The sequence below is a fragment of the Stegodyphus dumicola genome, chromosome 11 (assembly GCF_044657685.1).
Source record: "Stegodyphus dumicola isolate Sdum_Otavi_A_Nest chromosome 11, ASM4465768v1".
NCBI classification, from domain to species: Eukaryota; Metazoa; Arthropoda; class Arachnida; order Araneae; family Eresidae; genus Stegodyphus; species Stegodyphus dumicola.
The window spans coordinates 105,616,437-105,634,547 of record NC_140778.1 but is presented as its reverse complement, the minus strand read 5'-3'; the positions used below and the strand labels follow the sequence as shown (position 1 = coordinate 105,634,547).

General features: G+C 32.6%; 1 protein-coding gene across 2 annotated transcripts in view; it reads left to right on the top strand.

Moving 5' to 3' along the window:
- Positions 1–13,280, top strand: part of mbo (Nuclear pore complex protein Nup88) — an 83,144-nt gene extending 69,864 nt beyond the window's left edge. For both annotated transcript variants that reach the window (XM_085827041.1, XM_035376869.2), the window contains 2 exons: positions 5,652–5,924; positions 13,078–13,280. In XM_085827041.1, the coding sequence (XP_085683167.1) occupies positions 5,652–5,924; positions 13,078–13,141 (337 nt within the window). In that variant the 3' untranslated portion in view covers positions 13,142–13,280. The remainder of the gene's footprint in view (positions 1–5,651; positions 5,925–13,077) is intronic.
- The last annotated feature ends 4,831 nt before the right edge of the window (positions 13,281–18,111 follow it).

Below are 18,111 nucleotides of genomic sequence, written 5' to 3'. Positions count from 1 at the left end.
AAGAGATTTCATGAAAAAAATTGAAATAACTGGTATTTGTCTTTCCACTGGAGAGACAACCAACTCTTTAGAAGAGACAATTACTGCTGTGCTTCAGAAATCTTTCCCCTCGGATCTAGAGGAAACTGATGATGATTTGCATAAGGAATACCGTCAAGCTGCGTGTACTGCTTATTCTTCTTTTGTAGATTCTATGTTTACTTGTGATGAAGTTAATACAGTTATTTCTATGCTGGAACCAAATAAATCACCTGGTCCTGACTCTATTTCGAATGAGATTATTAAACAGTTTCATTTAATGTTTCCTCTATTTCTCCATAAACTTTTTTACGTTTGCCTAAATGTTGGCATTTTCCCACGTGTTTGGAAACATGCTCAAGTAATTCTTATTCCTAAAGTAAATGAGTCTAGGATTCCTCACCTAGATAACCTTAGATGTATAAGCTTACTTCCTGTTTTGGGTAAGTGCTTGGAAAAACTTTTTATTAACAGAATTTGCTGGTATCTCCGTCATGGAGACCTTCTTTCTGGTAATCAGTATGGTTTTACACCTCAAAAAAGTTCTGAAGACGCTCTTTTACGCTTGAATGAAATTGTTCAGAGAGGACATTTTGGTCTTTTTGGATATTAAGGGCGCCTTCCACTATGCGTGGTGGCCTTGTATTCTCAATCTGCTAACAAAAGTAGAACTTCCAATGAATATTTTTTCACTTGCTGCTGATTTTTTAAATGATCGGGAGGCAAAATTGCAATTGGGCTCGGCTTCTGCAATCCGTCACCTTGAAAGGGGTTGCCCTCAAGGTTCTGTTTCAGGTCCTATGTTTTGGAATATTATTATTAATGATCTCCTATTAAAACTGGAAAATCTTGCTTGTTGTGATACTATAGCCTTTGCAGATGATGTTTTGTTTTGCTTCCAGAGTAGGGACCTTTCTGCTACTTTTTTACAGGCACAAGAGACTTTAAATTTCGCCTCCAACTGGTGAAAAGGTTTTAAATTAGATTTTAATCCTGATAAAACCAGGGTTATGATTATTGAAAAGCGAAACATCTGTTATGATGCATTTCAGTTATCTCTCGATGGCATCCCTTTGACTGTGGTAAAGCAAATGAAATATCTTGGGGTTTTTCTTGACTGTAAATTTTCTTGGAAACAACACTTAACTTATGTATCAGAGAAATGTCATGGATTACAGCGTGGATTAAGTCGTATTGCACGTAACACATACGGTATTAATTACAAGGTTCATTCGCTTATCTATAAACAAGGAATTGCACCCTTCATTATGTATGGCTTTAGAGCCTGGGGTATATCGCTCAAGAAGAAGATAAATTATAGATATTTACGACGTGTTCAAAGACAGATACTTCTGCGGGTCATATGTGGATATCGTACCGTAAGCTATGAGTCTGTTTATGCAATTTCTGGCTTTCCTCCAATAGACATTGCCATTCTTCATTCTATTGCTTATAAGGAAAATATTTCTGCTTCTACTGTCTCTCAGCATGATTGTATTTTACCTCTATCTGATCTCCCTCATCCTTCAGAAAGAAATGCTATTAATTTTATTCAGTTTAGCAATAAAATTGTGGGTGATTCAACTTGCTATACTGATGGCAGCAAAATTGATGGCAAGGTTGGTCTCGCATTTGTTGTCTTCAAAAATGGTCTTGAATTTGAGCACTTTCAATTTAGAATCAGAGATGAATGTACCGTTTTCATAGCTGAACTTTTGTGCATAAACTTCGCCGTCAAATGGGTCTCTAAACAAAATAGTGCTGTTTCAGACTATCTCATTTGTACTAATTCCCTTTCATCCTTGGAGATCTTAAAATGTATTTCTTCTTCTAATAATATCATTATCGAGATTCAAAAAGAACTGAAGAATCTAAAGGATAAAAATATTTCGGTTTCATTTTCATTTGTTCGTGGTCATACAGGTGTTGTTGGGAACGAATGAGCCGATTTCCTTGCTAAGACTGTGACTAAGCGGGAAATTGACACTTTTGTCAATATCCCTAATTCCTTCTATAAGAAGGTCATGTATGAAAGCATTGTGGAGTCGTGGAATCACGAATTCATTAATTCAAATAAAGGGAGTTTAACTAGGAGATATTTCCCTTCTATTTAAATGAGATTGTCGTGTCATCATTTCTTTACAAATTACAAATTAACCCAGTTTCTTACTGGACATGGGAATTTTAAAAGTTATTTGAACAGATTTAAGTTGAGTCCTGGGTCTGTCTGTGACTGTGGCCTCGGTGGCGAGGAGAATGTAGAACATGTCCTAAATATGAGAGCGAAAGAAAAGTCTTGAAACTGGGACTGAAAAATTTTAATATTAACTGGCCTCCAGAGTTTTACCAGTTTATTTCCGAGAGAAGTGCTTTTAACATTTTTTGTCAATTCATTGTAAAACTTTGTAATCATCCTTGATTTTATTTCAATTTCCTCTTGTTTATTTTGTATTGTGTTTCATACTTACTTCTGTAAGCCCCATGTGATACTATGTGGTACATGGGGAACTTGTTGAGTTTCTTTTAATAAAAAAAAAAAAAAATTTCAATTAATATTTTTTTATTATTCTTGTTTTTAGAGAGGGCATATGTATGTTTATAATTACGGTGACCAGACGTCCTTTATTTCAAGGCTCTGTCCTCTAACTTTATTTATTTCCTGAAATAAGCATATTGTCCTTTATTTTGAGAAATTGTCGCAAAATCAAATTTCTCAAATTGGTTTTCTGCAACTCTAGATCGGAGAACCCGCAACGTATTTTTCTAAATGCCAGCCGAGCCGTACGCTGACAAATACGCAGTCGGGCCAGAGCAATGCTTGCTTCTCGCGTTAGTACCACCACCACATAACTAGGGACTGCTTAGTTTCTTTAATCTTTGTGTTCATTCTCCTTCTACGGTTTGTGCGCGCGGCACGTCCTTCGTTTAGTGTTACCCAAATATTGTATTTTACAGCTTTTAGTTTACTCAACGGTAATCAATTTATGACTTACCCTGGTCCTAGCTCCTAGGTAAGTTTGCTTTGTATTTTCAGTTTTGATATTTCAGTATTATCTAACTAAATTTTATAGAAATCTTGACTTTTACCATTCATGGCGCCTAAAAGAAAGTGCACTTTCAACCAAGCATTGCAGGAAGAATTTCCTTTCATAAAAAAAGGAAAATCGGATAGCGATGTCAGATGCAGTAAATGTTTAGCCACTTTCAACATTGCAAATAGCGGCAGATCAGCAATTAATCAGCATCTTCAAACTTCAAAACACAAAGATGCGGATAGGCAGGCTTCGACGAGCAAATCTTTAAATGAATTTTTTGTTAATAAAAGAGATAATGATACCCAAAACGCGTTAGCCCTAAAAGAAGCATCGTGGTGTTATCATTCAGTTCAACACAATTCTTCATTTATATCTAGTGACTGCTTTTCCAGACTAATTAAGAAGTGTTTCGAAGAAAAATATTCTTGTGCAAGGACAAAAATGGACTCAATTATTTGCAATGTCTTTGCCCCATATTCATTTGAAGCAATCAAAAGTGACCTAAGCGAAACAAATTATATCACCATTTATTCTGATTGTTCGAATCATGGCAACACCAAATTATGTACAATTCTCGTCAGATATTTTTTCCCCAATTTTGGAGTTAGAGTAAAAGTTTTGAATATAAAATAGCTTCCCAGTGAAAATTCCGATATTTTGACAAATTGTATCAATGAATTGCTGGAGAAATTTGGGACCACCAAGAAATTGGTAGCCTTGTGCGCGGATAATACAAATGTTAATTTTGGTGGTTCTCAAAGAAGAGGAAAAAACAATGTTTTATACAAAATGCAGCAATCGAGCAAAAAGAAATTGATTGGGGTTAATTGTGCAGCCCACATATTCAATAATTGCATCAGCACTGCAGTCGATTGCCTTCCGATAGATATTGAAGTGGTATTGGTAAAAATTTACTCACATTTCTATATTTACACAATACGAGTAGAAATATTGAAACAATTTTGTGATGAGGCAGAGGTCCAATACAAAAAGCTACTTGGCTACAGTAAAACAAGGCTTACTTTTTAAATCAGGATAAATGCCCAACAGTACTTAAAACTTTTTTCAATGGGGAATTATCAGAGGAATGGTTATTTTTTGTTCATAATCAAGCGTCAATGTTTCATCAATATATTTTGAAGGCTGAAGGTTAAGATATTTCAATGTGTGAAACATCGTTACTTGTTAAGGAATTAAAAACTAAGCTAAATTCAAGAAAAAATGAGAAGTTTGTTCCAATAGTGATAAAGAAAACGTTATCAAAAGTGCAAGATATGCAATCTACACAGTTTATCTCTGAAGCTTGCACGTTTTATCAAACATGCATTGAATATCTAAGCAATTGGGACATGTGTTTCAATGAAGCAGAAGTTTTTGAATGGATCACTTTGCGAGAAGTCCCTGTGTGGTCGAAGGTGGAGGCAAGTTACATTTTCATATCAGAACAATGTTCGGTCGAAATATCCGACGGTGAATTATTTGGCGAAATTACCCTCGTAAAAAATTACATTACCAATGAAAAAATTGACGAATGGAGGCAAAACAGCAAATCCTGCCACCTAAGGTGGGTGGAGATATTTAATCACTTTAAAGCGAATCATATTGCCTTCAACAATACTTGCAAACTCATTGAGTTTGCTTTATGTCTACCTGGAACTAAATTCCCGTCGAAAGAATATTTTCATTAGTAAATAATATGTGGACCAGTGACAAAACCCAATTAAGTGTTAGTACATTACAAGCCAGCATAGCTGTAAAATTTAACTTTGAAATGAATTGCCTTGAATTTCACGACTTTTTGAAGCATGAACCGGCACTTTTGCGAAAAATCCATACATCTGGAAAGTATGAGCAATAAATTATTTAATATCCTATATTTATATATTACATTATTTAAAACTCGTTGAACATATTAATGTCTGCTTCTATTGTTTTAATAAACCTTTTGAATTACTAAGTTTTTTGGAGTTTTTTTTTATCAGGAGGCGTCCATAAATGATCGCAATATTTGGGATAATTTTGACCCTGCCCATCCCCAATCCCCATGTCACAATTTGTCACACCTTGGAAGACCCCAAATTAACATTTGTGACGTCACACGAACGCACAAACCCCCACCCCTAACACAAAATTATTGAGCACGAATTTAAATTACCATACCCCCCCCCTCATGTCACGTTACAAGTGTCCTTTATTTTCTCCGAAAAAATATGATCACCGTATTTATAATCTGTGTCAAATAGTCTTAAGGGGGAGGGGAGGGAAGAAAAAGACAAAAATTCAGAAATTATATTTTTTATGCAAGTTTTATTTAAAAGATGTTTTCCTGGTATATTCATTAGTGCAAACAATAAAATTCTGGCATGCTTAGTTTGTTTGTTAAATGAAGATATGTGGAAAAAATCATGTAAATATTAAATTTTAAAATATCTGCCGTGAATTTTGAATAAATCGTTTTATCACATTGCATTGCCATTGTCAAAAAATAATTTGGTACAAAATTTGAATTCATTAACTTATCAGGGAGTGAGATTAGAGAAAAAAGTAATACAATTTCTTTTCTTTTTTTTTTTTTTTTTTCTTTTCTTTTCTTTGTAGAATAGAAGTTGTTCTTCGAAAGCTACAACATCATTTGCCACACCTTTCTAAAGCCGAAATAAACATGAAATATACACTTTTGGATTATGAGGAGCATCTTAAAAATTTTGAAGTATCCTTAAGTCAGATCAAAAAGAAAGTGAAACATCAAGCAGAAAAAATAGCAGAAGCAGGTGAAACTAAAGAATCAATTTTAGCAAAGCAAAATGAATTGAAAAATGTGCATTTCAGCGAAACACAAATGAAGCATGTTAAAGAATTGCTTGCACAAGAGTAAGTAGTTTCTATAAAAATTTCTCAGAGTATTTAATATTAACAAAATTAAATTACATTTTATATCTCAAGTATTCTGCTTAATATTTCTTTTTGAACTTTTCTATTTGTTTTTTGAAATTGATTTCTTTTATTAAGCTTGTCCTTTATTATTAATCATTTTAGTTCTTTTATTAATTACCAGTAATATCAGCATTGAAAAGTATTAGCTGTAGCCTATGCTGGAAGAATATAATAGCAAGAATTAAACAATACCATTTTCAGTAATCCTCTGAGGCTCACTTTTTGTGAGTATTGGTTTGAGAATCCAAAGGTACCCCTCAAGGGATCACCCTCTCAGTGAGAGGAGCTTCTGATACTGGAGCCCTAGTGACCTTTTCTCCTTTCCTTTTCAAGTTCACTTACCTGTTCTTTTTCTAGCTTTTCCTTCATTGTTGTTTTCCTTTTCAGAGTTTGGAACTCAAATTGAGATATTGTTACATACCTTTGTTTCTAGTTTCTCATGGGGAGAAAACTGCCTACACCTCTACCATGCATTCTGGTCTGTAAGGCTGGAAAGGAGGGTCCTGGTAGTTAAGGGGCAAGGTACTGTCCCCAGCATACAACTTTGGCTTCTGCTTCAGATTGAAATGGGAAGTACTTAGCTGTCCCTGCTAGAGTCAATTGGCTGATTACTCACCCTTGGAGCCAGTGGCTAAGGGCTAAGCTTTCAGGAAAGCAGACAAGGCTTCAGATTGCATATAGACCTGGTTAAGCCTGGCACAGGAATCTGCGTCCCCTTGTTGGACTCCATGATGCGGGGAGAGGCTGTCAGGTCTTGAATCTCTTTCCATCTCAAACATGGATTCTAAAACTCAAGCAAATGTTAAACATGTTTTGTCTTAAAAAAATTGAAAAAAAATATAAATGCTAATGGCAAAAATCATCCACCACATTTTTTTTAAAAACAGTTCTTTAGACAACTTAAAAAAAAAAAATTGTTTTCTTAATGCAAAAATATTTCAAGTCCTTATTGGAGAACCAAAAAATATCAAATGGTTGCAATCTGAAACCCTGCTTATTGAAACTGCCTCTGTAACCCAATCTGTTAACCTTCTGGGATTAAAAAAGTTTTGAGAAGTGTTTCGGTGCATGAAACTATATTCTAAATTCAAAAATAAAAAATAAAAATTAATAATAAGGGAAAAACTGCAAGCTTTCAGATCTTCTATTACACTCAATTGTGCTAAAAATATTTAAAAACAGCATATCTTTAGAAATTTTATTGGGTAAACTTTTCTTCTAATTTATTTGTGTAAATTTATTATTTGTTTTTTAAAATATGTGCTCCCATACCACACATAAAACAAATACACCAAGGTGGGCACATTAAAAAATATGAAGTTGATTTTATTATATGGTAGATGGTGTTTCAAGTAATTTAATTCTCTTTATATACTGTATTCCAAACCAATTTTATAAATCTTAAGTCTGTCAAACTGGTCGATACTCGTCCTGAAGTAATTAAAAAATAATTCAGGATATTCTTTTCGCAAACGAGACAGTAAAGAAAAAAAATCTCCTTGAACAGTTCACTCTTAAATAAATCTTTCGGACCCATTCTTCCAATTTTTTGCATTTTTGCCTCTGCTTAATGATTGTATGTAATAGTAAAGTTTCAGCTATCAAAAAAGTCATCTGATTAGATATTAATTTCTAAAACCAGAAGTGCTGGAGCCATCTGGAAGGCTGTCATGAAGAAGGGGGGGGAATAAATAAATAAAATAATTAAATTAAATTTAAATTTAAATTAAATAAATATAAAGATAGAAATAAAAATTTTCTTTCCTTAAATCTCCGTCAAAGTATTTGTTCCCCAGAGAAAGACAGGCATGAATTCAGAAGTTATAATCGATTTTAGAGGTATATTTATTTTTAAAATAAAATTTGTCCACTGAAACTGTGTTTCACGTACATAAAAGAAGTACTGGAACCCTTTTGTTTAAAAGCTCTGCTGCACTCTGGCTAGAATTATGATTTACCTCAGAAATTGAGCAGTACTGGAGCCAGACTCCTGTGGGCTCCAGCACAGTTTAAGCTCTGCATATGATTGTAACATCTTGCTGCAGACATATAGAAAAACAGCGAAGTAACAAGATGACAGCACCGCTGACCTAGGGAACAAAACTATATTACAGCATCACGTGATTTTTGTGCCAAATTATTCTATTGGTTAAACGTACTCTTCGCAAGCGCACTCATTTGGACATTGTTTTGCTGGTAACATAAATGTGCTTTCATTAGCTACATTACGAGCGTAGTTATGTGGATGGGCCTTTACAAACTGCTTGCGCAAGCTGTTTGAAAAAACTGTAAACCATTGGCCAGTCTATTTCTTTAAAAAGAATCATATAATCTTGCCTCCCTGTATTGAATCTATATTCATGCGAATCATCTCTCCATTTGAAGCATGATTCTGCATTATTACTTCCTCCTGTTATATTTGATCACCATAACATAGACTGCAAATATATTAAGACAAAATTTAATTTTAGAAGTAAAATACTTCAGAATATACTCTATATCACATGAAAAGTTGACAAGTTAGTTCCACTTGCTCTTGTGAAGAGATTTAAGGAAGGAACCTTCTTGAAATGAAATTTCAGTGATTATTCATGGTATGAGGCACATTTTTTTCATTGAAACTTTTTAGAGCTGTATTCATGGAAGTGCCATAGAACCATCTTGCACTGTACGTCTTCTTTTTTTTTTTTTTTTTTTTTTTTTTTTGAAAAATTGCACGGTAAGATATATGCTATCATACACAAGAGTAAATGCTGCAGTTTAACAGTTTATTCTATGCCAGATTCAGTTATTGGAGATACTTGCTTACTTGTTGGATTGTAAATTAGTGTGAAGCATTTGCTAATAACTGATGGTAATGTAATACCTAATGCTGTGTGCATATTTCAATAATAAACAGTTTGAATTTGTAGAAGCTCTTGTGAGTGCAACTTCTGCATTGTTACAGAATTTTGAATTAAAGCTTTTCTTCAAAGCATAGTAAATTCAATTGAGAACTATATTTTCTATTTTATTCTGTATGAGGAAGGGCTCATTGATTATTTAATTGATTTCGTTACTATAATTTATTATTAATTTCTATTATTAAATAATAAAAAATCTGTATATATGTATGTTCTTTGCATTATGGAAAAATAGTGACACCTAGAGCTGCCAAATTTTGAACACAAAGTCTTCCATTTAACATGTTGAGTGTGGTGCCGAATTTGCTGTTCCGTTCAGCTGGCAGAGAACTAAGCTGTATTTTTGTTTAGAATGTTTCAATACATTTCATTTAAACTAAATTTTATCACATTTCATTGAGACTATATTTATTTTTTAACTTTAATACTGTCGGTCCAGCGGACCGATGCCAGCCAAACGAAAATTCCAGTGCCTGCCCCCAGGGACCGGTACCGCGCTCAACGTGTTAAATACGAACACTTCAAAGCACAGATTTTTTAATTTTGATTTTGCTTTTTCTTTATTTCTTATTTTGTGGGAAATTAACGATATTTTTATTAAAAACTTGGTGATATAAAAAGTTTTATTTTGAAATTGGGTAAAGTGTTTGTGTTTCTAATTTAATCAGGTAACTCAGCAGTATATAAGAAATATAGTACCACTCAGGGACATATTTGTTTTTCAGATTTAGTCAACAAACTTGGCGATGTAAAATCAATGTATTGCCACTATCCGGATTAGAATATTTTTATATTCCATGTGCAATGTGTTTTTGTGTAGCAAAGTATAAAATAATTATTTTTTTTTTCAAATTTATTCTGATATTAATTAACAGACTGAACAATAAATGCAGATTCACTTCATTTATTGTTAATTATTAGCTGGATTCATTAAAATTATTATATATTTTTTCATTCTTATAATAACTATTTTAAGTGGCTAGCCGCTTGCATAGCTAGTATTTAAAATAAAAGTGTTGTTTATGAAACAAGATATTCTTTTACTGTGGTCTGAAATCAAATTTTTATCTGTACACACGTTGGATAACTAGTTTAATTGCATAAATTTATCCAGAGTTCTTGTCAAGATGCAAAATATCTTGTTAAAAATTGGTCTAGACAAAAAAGTTGATAACAAAGCCTGAAATCTAGACTTCCAGTATCCAGAATGATCTATTTATTTAATATTTGTACCCATCTATTTGTATAGCATTAATATTTGGACTTTCAAACCAGCCACTAGCATATACACACATAAAAAAATAAAAAATAAAAATAAAAAAATAATAATAAAAAACTTACGAAGTCTAATAATGGAGAACATAATACTCAAAAAAAGGCAGCCAGTGTGCCATAAATGTGCTTTTTTTTCCCCAACTAACCGAGATTTCTGCATGTTACTTTCAGACACCTGCTGGCTAGGAAGTCACACTATAGCCCAATAGCAGTGCATTTATAAATGTTAGCCGCAATCATACTTTTAGCCCTTGAATAATTGTGAGGAATTATAATTTTTCTGTCTGACCTAAACAATAAGTGAAGCCCCAGTATCATCTACATGTCATCTTATTTGATTTAAACTAATGATCTAAAATCTGGAAGCTAAGGAATTATGGATGTGGCAACATTTACTACAGAAAAATAAGAAGTTTAAATTGCATGACTGCTCTATGCAGATGAGCAGAAGTGAAAGATAAAAGTTTATGATTCTGTTAATATCATAGTGGCTCCAACAATTATGCTGATGTCAAAACCGAATGTCAGATTACTTTGATTGCTGGTTATCCCTTTTAGATTTCGTGGACAGGATAATTAAATGGTTTAAAACTTCATAGCATTTCCTTGCTAATACAAATTGTGATTTTTCTAGTTCACAGTTTCTTAACATTTATTTACAAATGTGAAATCTTAAAATGTAAACTTAATTATCTATTCTTCAGCAACACCTTTCCATTTTTTGTGTCCACTAATGTATTTCTTCTAGAAGAAACTCACCGTGTACATGTTCTCCGGAGGAAATATATTGTTGTTTTCAAAATAATGGTAATATTTTTTAAACCTGTAGACTATTTAAGGCTCATGCTGATCATGCTTAATTTTTTTGTTCCTGACTTTCACAAGCAGAAAAGGAGAGAGATTATTCTAACCTATGAATTGGAGTTAAAACTGGAGCTTACATTCTGGAAAGCAAACTTACAACTTCATGGATAAGTTAATTTTATTTTAATGTAAAGAACTGTTACTAAGTAGACTGTAACCACATCCTCAAGAAAATTCCCATCAACAATGAGTATCTAAAGTGTGCAGAAACAGTAGCTGTTTCTTTGAAAAGGGTGATTTTATAATTTATATTAAAAAAAAAGAAAAAGAAAAGAAAAAAAGAAAGAAAGAAAGCTTAATATTTATTTGTTTACTTTATTAAACATTTCTTTCAATGCAAGTTTCTTCGTTTTTTGTGCTATTTTCTCTTTAATTCTGTAGACAGACATAATCTCTTGTTGAGTTACATTGTTGAAGTCATGTAACTGCTATTCTGAGAATTCCAACAAACTTGTCAATCAAAATTTTCTCGTTTTCAGTAACTTCTCTGTCACTTTCTTAACTATCGGTAGCAGTTTTTTTCTGGATTTAGAACCATACTACAGATTTTGCCATTCCTTAATTGATTGATGATTTAGAAGCATTGTCATCACAATGAAAAACTTCTTTTATATAATCTTCATTTATTACCGCTTCTCCACATTTCTTTACAAAATCCATTAATTGGAAAATTTCACCTTTGTTTTGAGATATCCGAAAACCTTTAAAATTAGCGGCTACCATCATCAAATTTAGCTATCCTTCACTATACATATTTGGCTATTCATCATAAGCTTGGAGACTAATGACAAGTTGTTCCATTAAATTTTATCTTGCTTCTATCATGCACTGAGACAATTAAGCTTGAATTCTATTAGTTATTTATTATATTTGTGTCTATTTCTTGCACATTCTTAAGGCTTATCAGAGTTTTGAATAAATAAATTCTCACCATATACTTAAGCCTTACTGAGAGCCAGCACTAGATAGATATCTTACCGCTTGATGCAGTCTCTGTGGGTCTTAAATTCTCAGACTTGATGCAGCCACACAAGCCCTGGTGCTGGTTCTGGGTTTATATGAATAACAAATCAGTTATTCTTAATTACAATAGCCCTAAATGTAATCTTTGGGTCTATGAGTATCATCAACAAAATCTATTTTTAGCATATGGAAATAAAGTTTTGGTAAATTTTTCTTCGTCAACATTTTTTAGCGCATTTAACTTAAATTTGTAATCATCGCCAGGCATAATGTCAACATAAAAGGTTACCATACTCCTTTATTACTCAATTACTAACATAAAAAAATTGTTTAGGCATTGCTACATGAGTCATTACTCAATTTGTCATGTTTTGATAAACATGCAGTGATGAAAGGAAAGTATAATAAATAATGATTCGCCGGGTTGAAGTCAGATCAACGATGTATCTATGTGAAATGTTTGGGTTTGAGATGTATGCCAAGCACACAGAGGCGTAGCTAGAGTTTTCAGTGCCCGGGGACAAGTAAAGATTTTACGCCCCCTTCTGTGTGCCAAGAATAGAAAACATTTCATTCTACTATTCATTTTATTCTATTAATTTTTTAATTACAATTTGGCGTCCTCTCGATCCTGTGCCTGGACACAAATGTCGCCACTTGCCCCACCCTAGCTACACCAACGGAGCCACGTTAGTGATCGTACAAATTTATGCTAAAATAATTGTTTCTTCAATAACAGTCGTCGAAGTTTAGTGTCGAAGTGAAATTAAGAATCGGGACTCTCCAGATGTTTTATTATGCTCAGAGGGGGGAATCAAATGCGCATGCGTAAAGCCTACAAGAAAACATTGGTGGTTTCGAGATCCAGATTTTAGATCATTCCGGATAATGGACATCTGCATTTCGGACTTTGTACTGTATAGCAATTTGGGTTTTATATTTATGAAATATTTTTATGTGTAGTATTACTTTAATTGTTTCACTTTTGTGTCTTAACTCTATTATAATCTCTTGAAAGTATATTACTTAGTATGTGTACTCTGGTAATTATCTTTCCTTTTTTGTAATTATCTTTTCTTATTTAGGGGAGAATCTATTACTGATCTTGTGAAGACTATCACTGCTTTGAAAAAACAAGCAGCCATGTGATTATTTTTTAGGCAATGTATTTAAGTGAACTGATTGGTGAATCCATTTTCATGTTATATTAGGTAATTCATGTGAAAAAACATATATTAGTTTTCTCACTTGTAAATAAACATTATTTGAAATAAATATTGTGGTGATATACTCTTTTTTTTCTTTAAATGGAATACATAAAAAGATAAAATTACTTTACCTGTTTATGTATTTGATATGCTATGCTATGTAGCAAATTAGCTTACACTTTTATTTTATTATAAAAGTATATGTAAGTGGCTTAAAGTTTAAAAATGTTCATTTCTTATTAGCAAGAGAAATAATCCATACTAACATACTCACATTATTGAAATAAGTTTTTTTATGAGAAAAGAATATGAATTTTAAATGTATATTATGAATTTCAGGTATGTCTCTTTATAAAGGAAACATTAATATTACCATTCTGCAATTAATTTTTATGGTGGAAAGCTATAATGCTCTTTGTACATATACTGCTGTTGTGATGTCAGATTTTAAAATGAGTTTCAGAAATTAAAGTTATTTATCTTGAGTTCTTTTTTAATTGGAAACGTTTGGATTTTAAATATTTAAAGAACTTTAAGAAAGTGTTTATCCTTTTCAGTAGTGATTAATGCCCTTCCAACAGCCATTTGAAAAAGATAAGAGGTATATTATTTTACATAAGTAGAAAATTAATTAATTTCTTTAATTATTATTCATTGAACTCACATTGGATATTAAAAAAAAGATATATAAATTCATTGTTTTTTATAATCTTTTTTCATATTATTTTATTTATTTTATGATTCATGAAAATTATTCACAGAGATTTAAATTTCACTGAATAATTTTTATGTCAAACTATAACTGAAAGCATATAACTGAGTTACATTTTTTCAATTTATTTTTAAAGGGTTTCTGTTACAGATCCTTATAGATAATATGATAAAGATTGCATTGTTCATTTTTGTAGTATTTAGGTGTAAAAATCTTTAGGTAATTTACCTGTTGTATTCCAGAAGTTTAATTGAGGATCAAATTTCCTAAATATTTTTGTATCTACGGATTATTTCTGTGGATTCAATTTTTTTTTTTTTTTTTTTTAATTTAAAGCTTTTGTAATGCAAATAGGGATTATCATTTTGTATATTACCGTTTGCAGTATTATTTATTCCCTTTAAAATACATCACGGGGTTTCTTTGAAAAAGAAATGTCAGAGTTTTTAACATTAGAAATGTATCTGAAATGTAGTTAGATAGCTAATAAATGAAACTTCTTATAAAGGAATTCTAACATGGTAATATGAAGAGCACATCAGCCAAGGTATTTGAGGAATCTGTCATAAGATGTAAGTGTGTTTAATGCTGTAGTATCATATTTTTAGCGCAAGAGTTTTGTGAAATATTTACCAGAAATATGAAAATATCTATTTTTTTTAAAAAAAAGGGAAGAGATCTGATGCCATTATATTTACTCACTTTAATAGATTTCATTCAATGTTTATTGTTTTCTTTATCAATAAACATTTGTATGAGCATAGCGCTGGGTAGATATCATTAATATTCCTTCCAAGAACTACATATGACTATGTGTCTGGCTGTTTTTAATTAAAAGACAGTTTCCTCGGTTACTTAATGTGGTTGAACAAAAGTTCTGTGTCAGTTAGAAGCATAGCCAATATGATTTTCCAATTGGATGGGATGTTAGTGTATTAAGTGAGTGTAAGGAATTTATGATTTAGATGCAATTACGAGGGTAAGTTAAAAAATAAGTTTCCCCTGTCGACTGCGTCAGAGTTGTGTATGAAAGTCAAAAAATAGAATGAGACATTAAAGATATGACATACCTTTATTTTTCCACATAGGTACCATGTACATTGAGACATTTGTCATATCACTTGATAAGCTTCAAAAAGCCCTCCAGGAAAAAATCAGGGCTTTGCATATGGAAGAAGCGTTGAACGGCTTGTTTCACTTCAGTATTGCTTCCAAAGCGCCTTCCCCCGAGATTTTTCTTCAAAGCCGGAAACAGATGGAAGTCGCTTGGTGCGAGATCAGGACTGTATGGCGGATGGTGTAGGCGCTTCCAACCAAGAGTTGCAATATGGTTTTTCGTTGCCTTCGCCGAATGTGGTCTGGCATTGTCATCCAACAGCAGAATGCCAGATGTGAGAAGACCAGGCCGCTTTTTCTGAATCGCCTCTTTCAATTTCGACAGGGTCTCACAGTAGCGCGTAGCATTGATGGTTCCAACCTCCAAAAAGTCCAGCAACAAAACTACTTGGGCATCCCAGAAAACTGTGAGGAGCACTTTACCTGCAGAGGGAATTGTCTTGAACCTCTTTCGGACAGGTGATGACGGATGTTTCCACTCCATAGATGCGGCCTTTGATTCTGGCATGAAATGGTGGACCCACGTTTCATCCCCCTTCACAATCCGAAACAGAAAAGTCATTGCCATCTTCATGGGTAATGCACGAGATGTTCCAGGCTGACCCCCATGCGTTGTTCCTTGTGTGTCGAGGTCATTTGTCGGGGCACCCATTGTGCTGACACTTTTCTGTATCAAAGAATGTCATGGATTATGTTTTGAGCTCGCTCATGTGAGTTTCCAAGTTCTTCCGCTACTTCATCGATGGTGATACATGAGTTTGCTCTAATCATGTCATCCACCTTCCTGACATTTGCATCTGTAGTGGCCGTGCGCGTCCGTCCAACTCTCGGTATGTCCTGTATAGACTTCCACGAGGCGGTTATGAATTTTTGTTCCTGATACTCCACATGCCCATTCATAGCGGATAACCGCTCTCACTTCCTCCTTTGACCACGAATTCAAAACGCACCTTCTCTCCATACCTACCGGGGCTCAAATGAGAGGCTGGTCTCTGCTTTGCGCAGGCACTGCAACAGCACCATCTGCTTGATTTGCAGCGACCTCTACCCAATGGTGTATTGGTGACTTGCGCGTTTTCCTGCTGTGTCGCCTTTCGCCCATAGCCGTTCAACGCTTCTTCTATATGCCTATATGCAAAGCGTGAATTTTTCTTGGAGGACTTTTTGAAGCTTATCAAGTGATATGACAAATGTCTCAACGTACTCGTACGATAATAATAAAATAAAGGTATGTCATATCTTTAATGTCTCATTCTATTTTTTGACTTTCATACACAACTCTGACCACAGTCGACAGGGGAAACTTATTTTTTCAACTTACTCTCGTAGAATACAGGGTCGGTGACATGAAGTACATAACAATGATGTACATGAAGCTAAGTGTATTTAATATTGGAATAGATTACATGCGTTATCTCTAAAAAAATTTAATTTGGCTGCACCAACAGATTTTAAATTCAAATGAACTAGCTCAATTTTTAAATCTGTAAAGTCTACATTTATGAAATGTTAGAATGTAAAATAATGGATGATAATAAAAGTTTCTTTATTGCACTGTAATATTGCTTAGCATAGTTTTTTTACCTTTTGTTATACATAGACCACTTTAATTCATATATTATGTTCACTGATTATTTTAAAATGTATTTAAGGTATTATTATTTACTTTATTTTTCCTACAGTCTACTAGTTGTAGTTAAAGTCCAAGATAATATTTTATTAGGTATGATTGGGCATATGTAGAAACTGGCTTCCCTAAATTTATACCAGCATAATCAAACATTTGCCCCTTTATTTCTTTTTGTTAAAAATTGTATTTTATTGGGCTGTTGAGTAAGGTATAATTTAATAATTTTTTAATAAAAAAAAATTAAATTATTATCATATATTTAAAATAAATACTTTGAAATGAATGCCACAATTTAGTTTTCTTTTATATTAGTTCTATAGTAACAACGAATCTGAATTCATTTTGATCTACACAAATATTGCTGCAATATTTGGACATCAGTAAACAATCTGCATTGGTTTTTGGCATTATAGTTGAATAGTTACTACCATGTGTTCTGGGATCAGTAAGAAGTAAAGCAATAGGTGTTTCCAAATTTTCTATTTGCTTTTGTGCCTCGTTATCATCAACAGTGCAAGATTTTTTTTTTTTTTTTTTTTTTTTTTTTTTTTGTAACATGTCTGAATTACAAGGATTTTGAAGTTCTTCAAATGAAACACTTATAAAAATCATTTTTTCTGTGGCTTGATATAAATAAATATTATGTCTACATGTTGCATTATTTCAGATTAAACTCCTCTTATAGTGATTCCACATTTTTCCACAAATATCTGTTAAGGTTTTCAAATAAAGTACCACTTCTAGTTTACCACATAGAGTCAAAATCTGATCTGTCTGACATGATATAAATCATGATTGTATATTCATATATGAGTTTTAAATACTAAGCATAAGAAGTTTTGAATTATACCATAATATATTTTTAATGAAAGAGCTTCAAGCAAAGTACCACTTCCAGTTTATCAATATTAACCAAAATCTAATATGCTGTTAACCATTGGTATAAAACTCTTAAATACTAAAATTGAAAAATTTCAGGTTATATTTTAACATAGATTATCGTTAAAGACCAATATAGGCTTAAAGGAAGGTACTAGTTCTAGTTGTCCATCGGAAACTGTTATGGGTTTCAACTGACGTACAACTTCCAGGTGTGTACATTTTTACCCAAAATCTAATCAACTCTTTATATGAATACAGAAATCTTTAAAAAAAGGGGGGGGAGGGGGAAGAAGAAGAAAAAGAAAAAAAGAAATTTGGAGGGAATTAAATATAAAAAAAATTGCCACATGAAAGCAGATGGGCATCATTGCAAATATAGTAAAAACATATAGTTGGAACTTAATCCCTGCTGATTATGTATGTATATTAATGTGAGATAAAAGATATTTAAATTAAATTTCTACCTTAAAAACTAAAATAATGCATATAGACATGTAATAATGTTTTATATCTATGTTTTAATTTGGTGTTTCCACTTTCTTTTCTAACAATAGTGATTACTTATAATAAA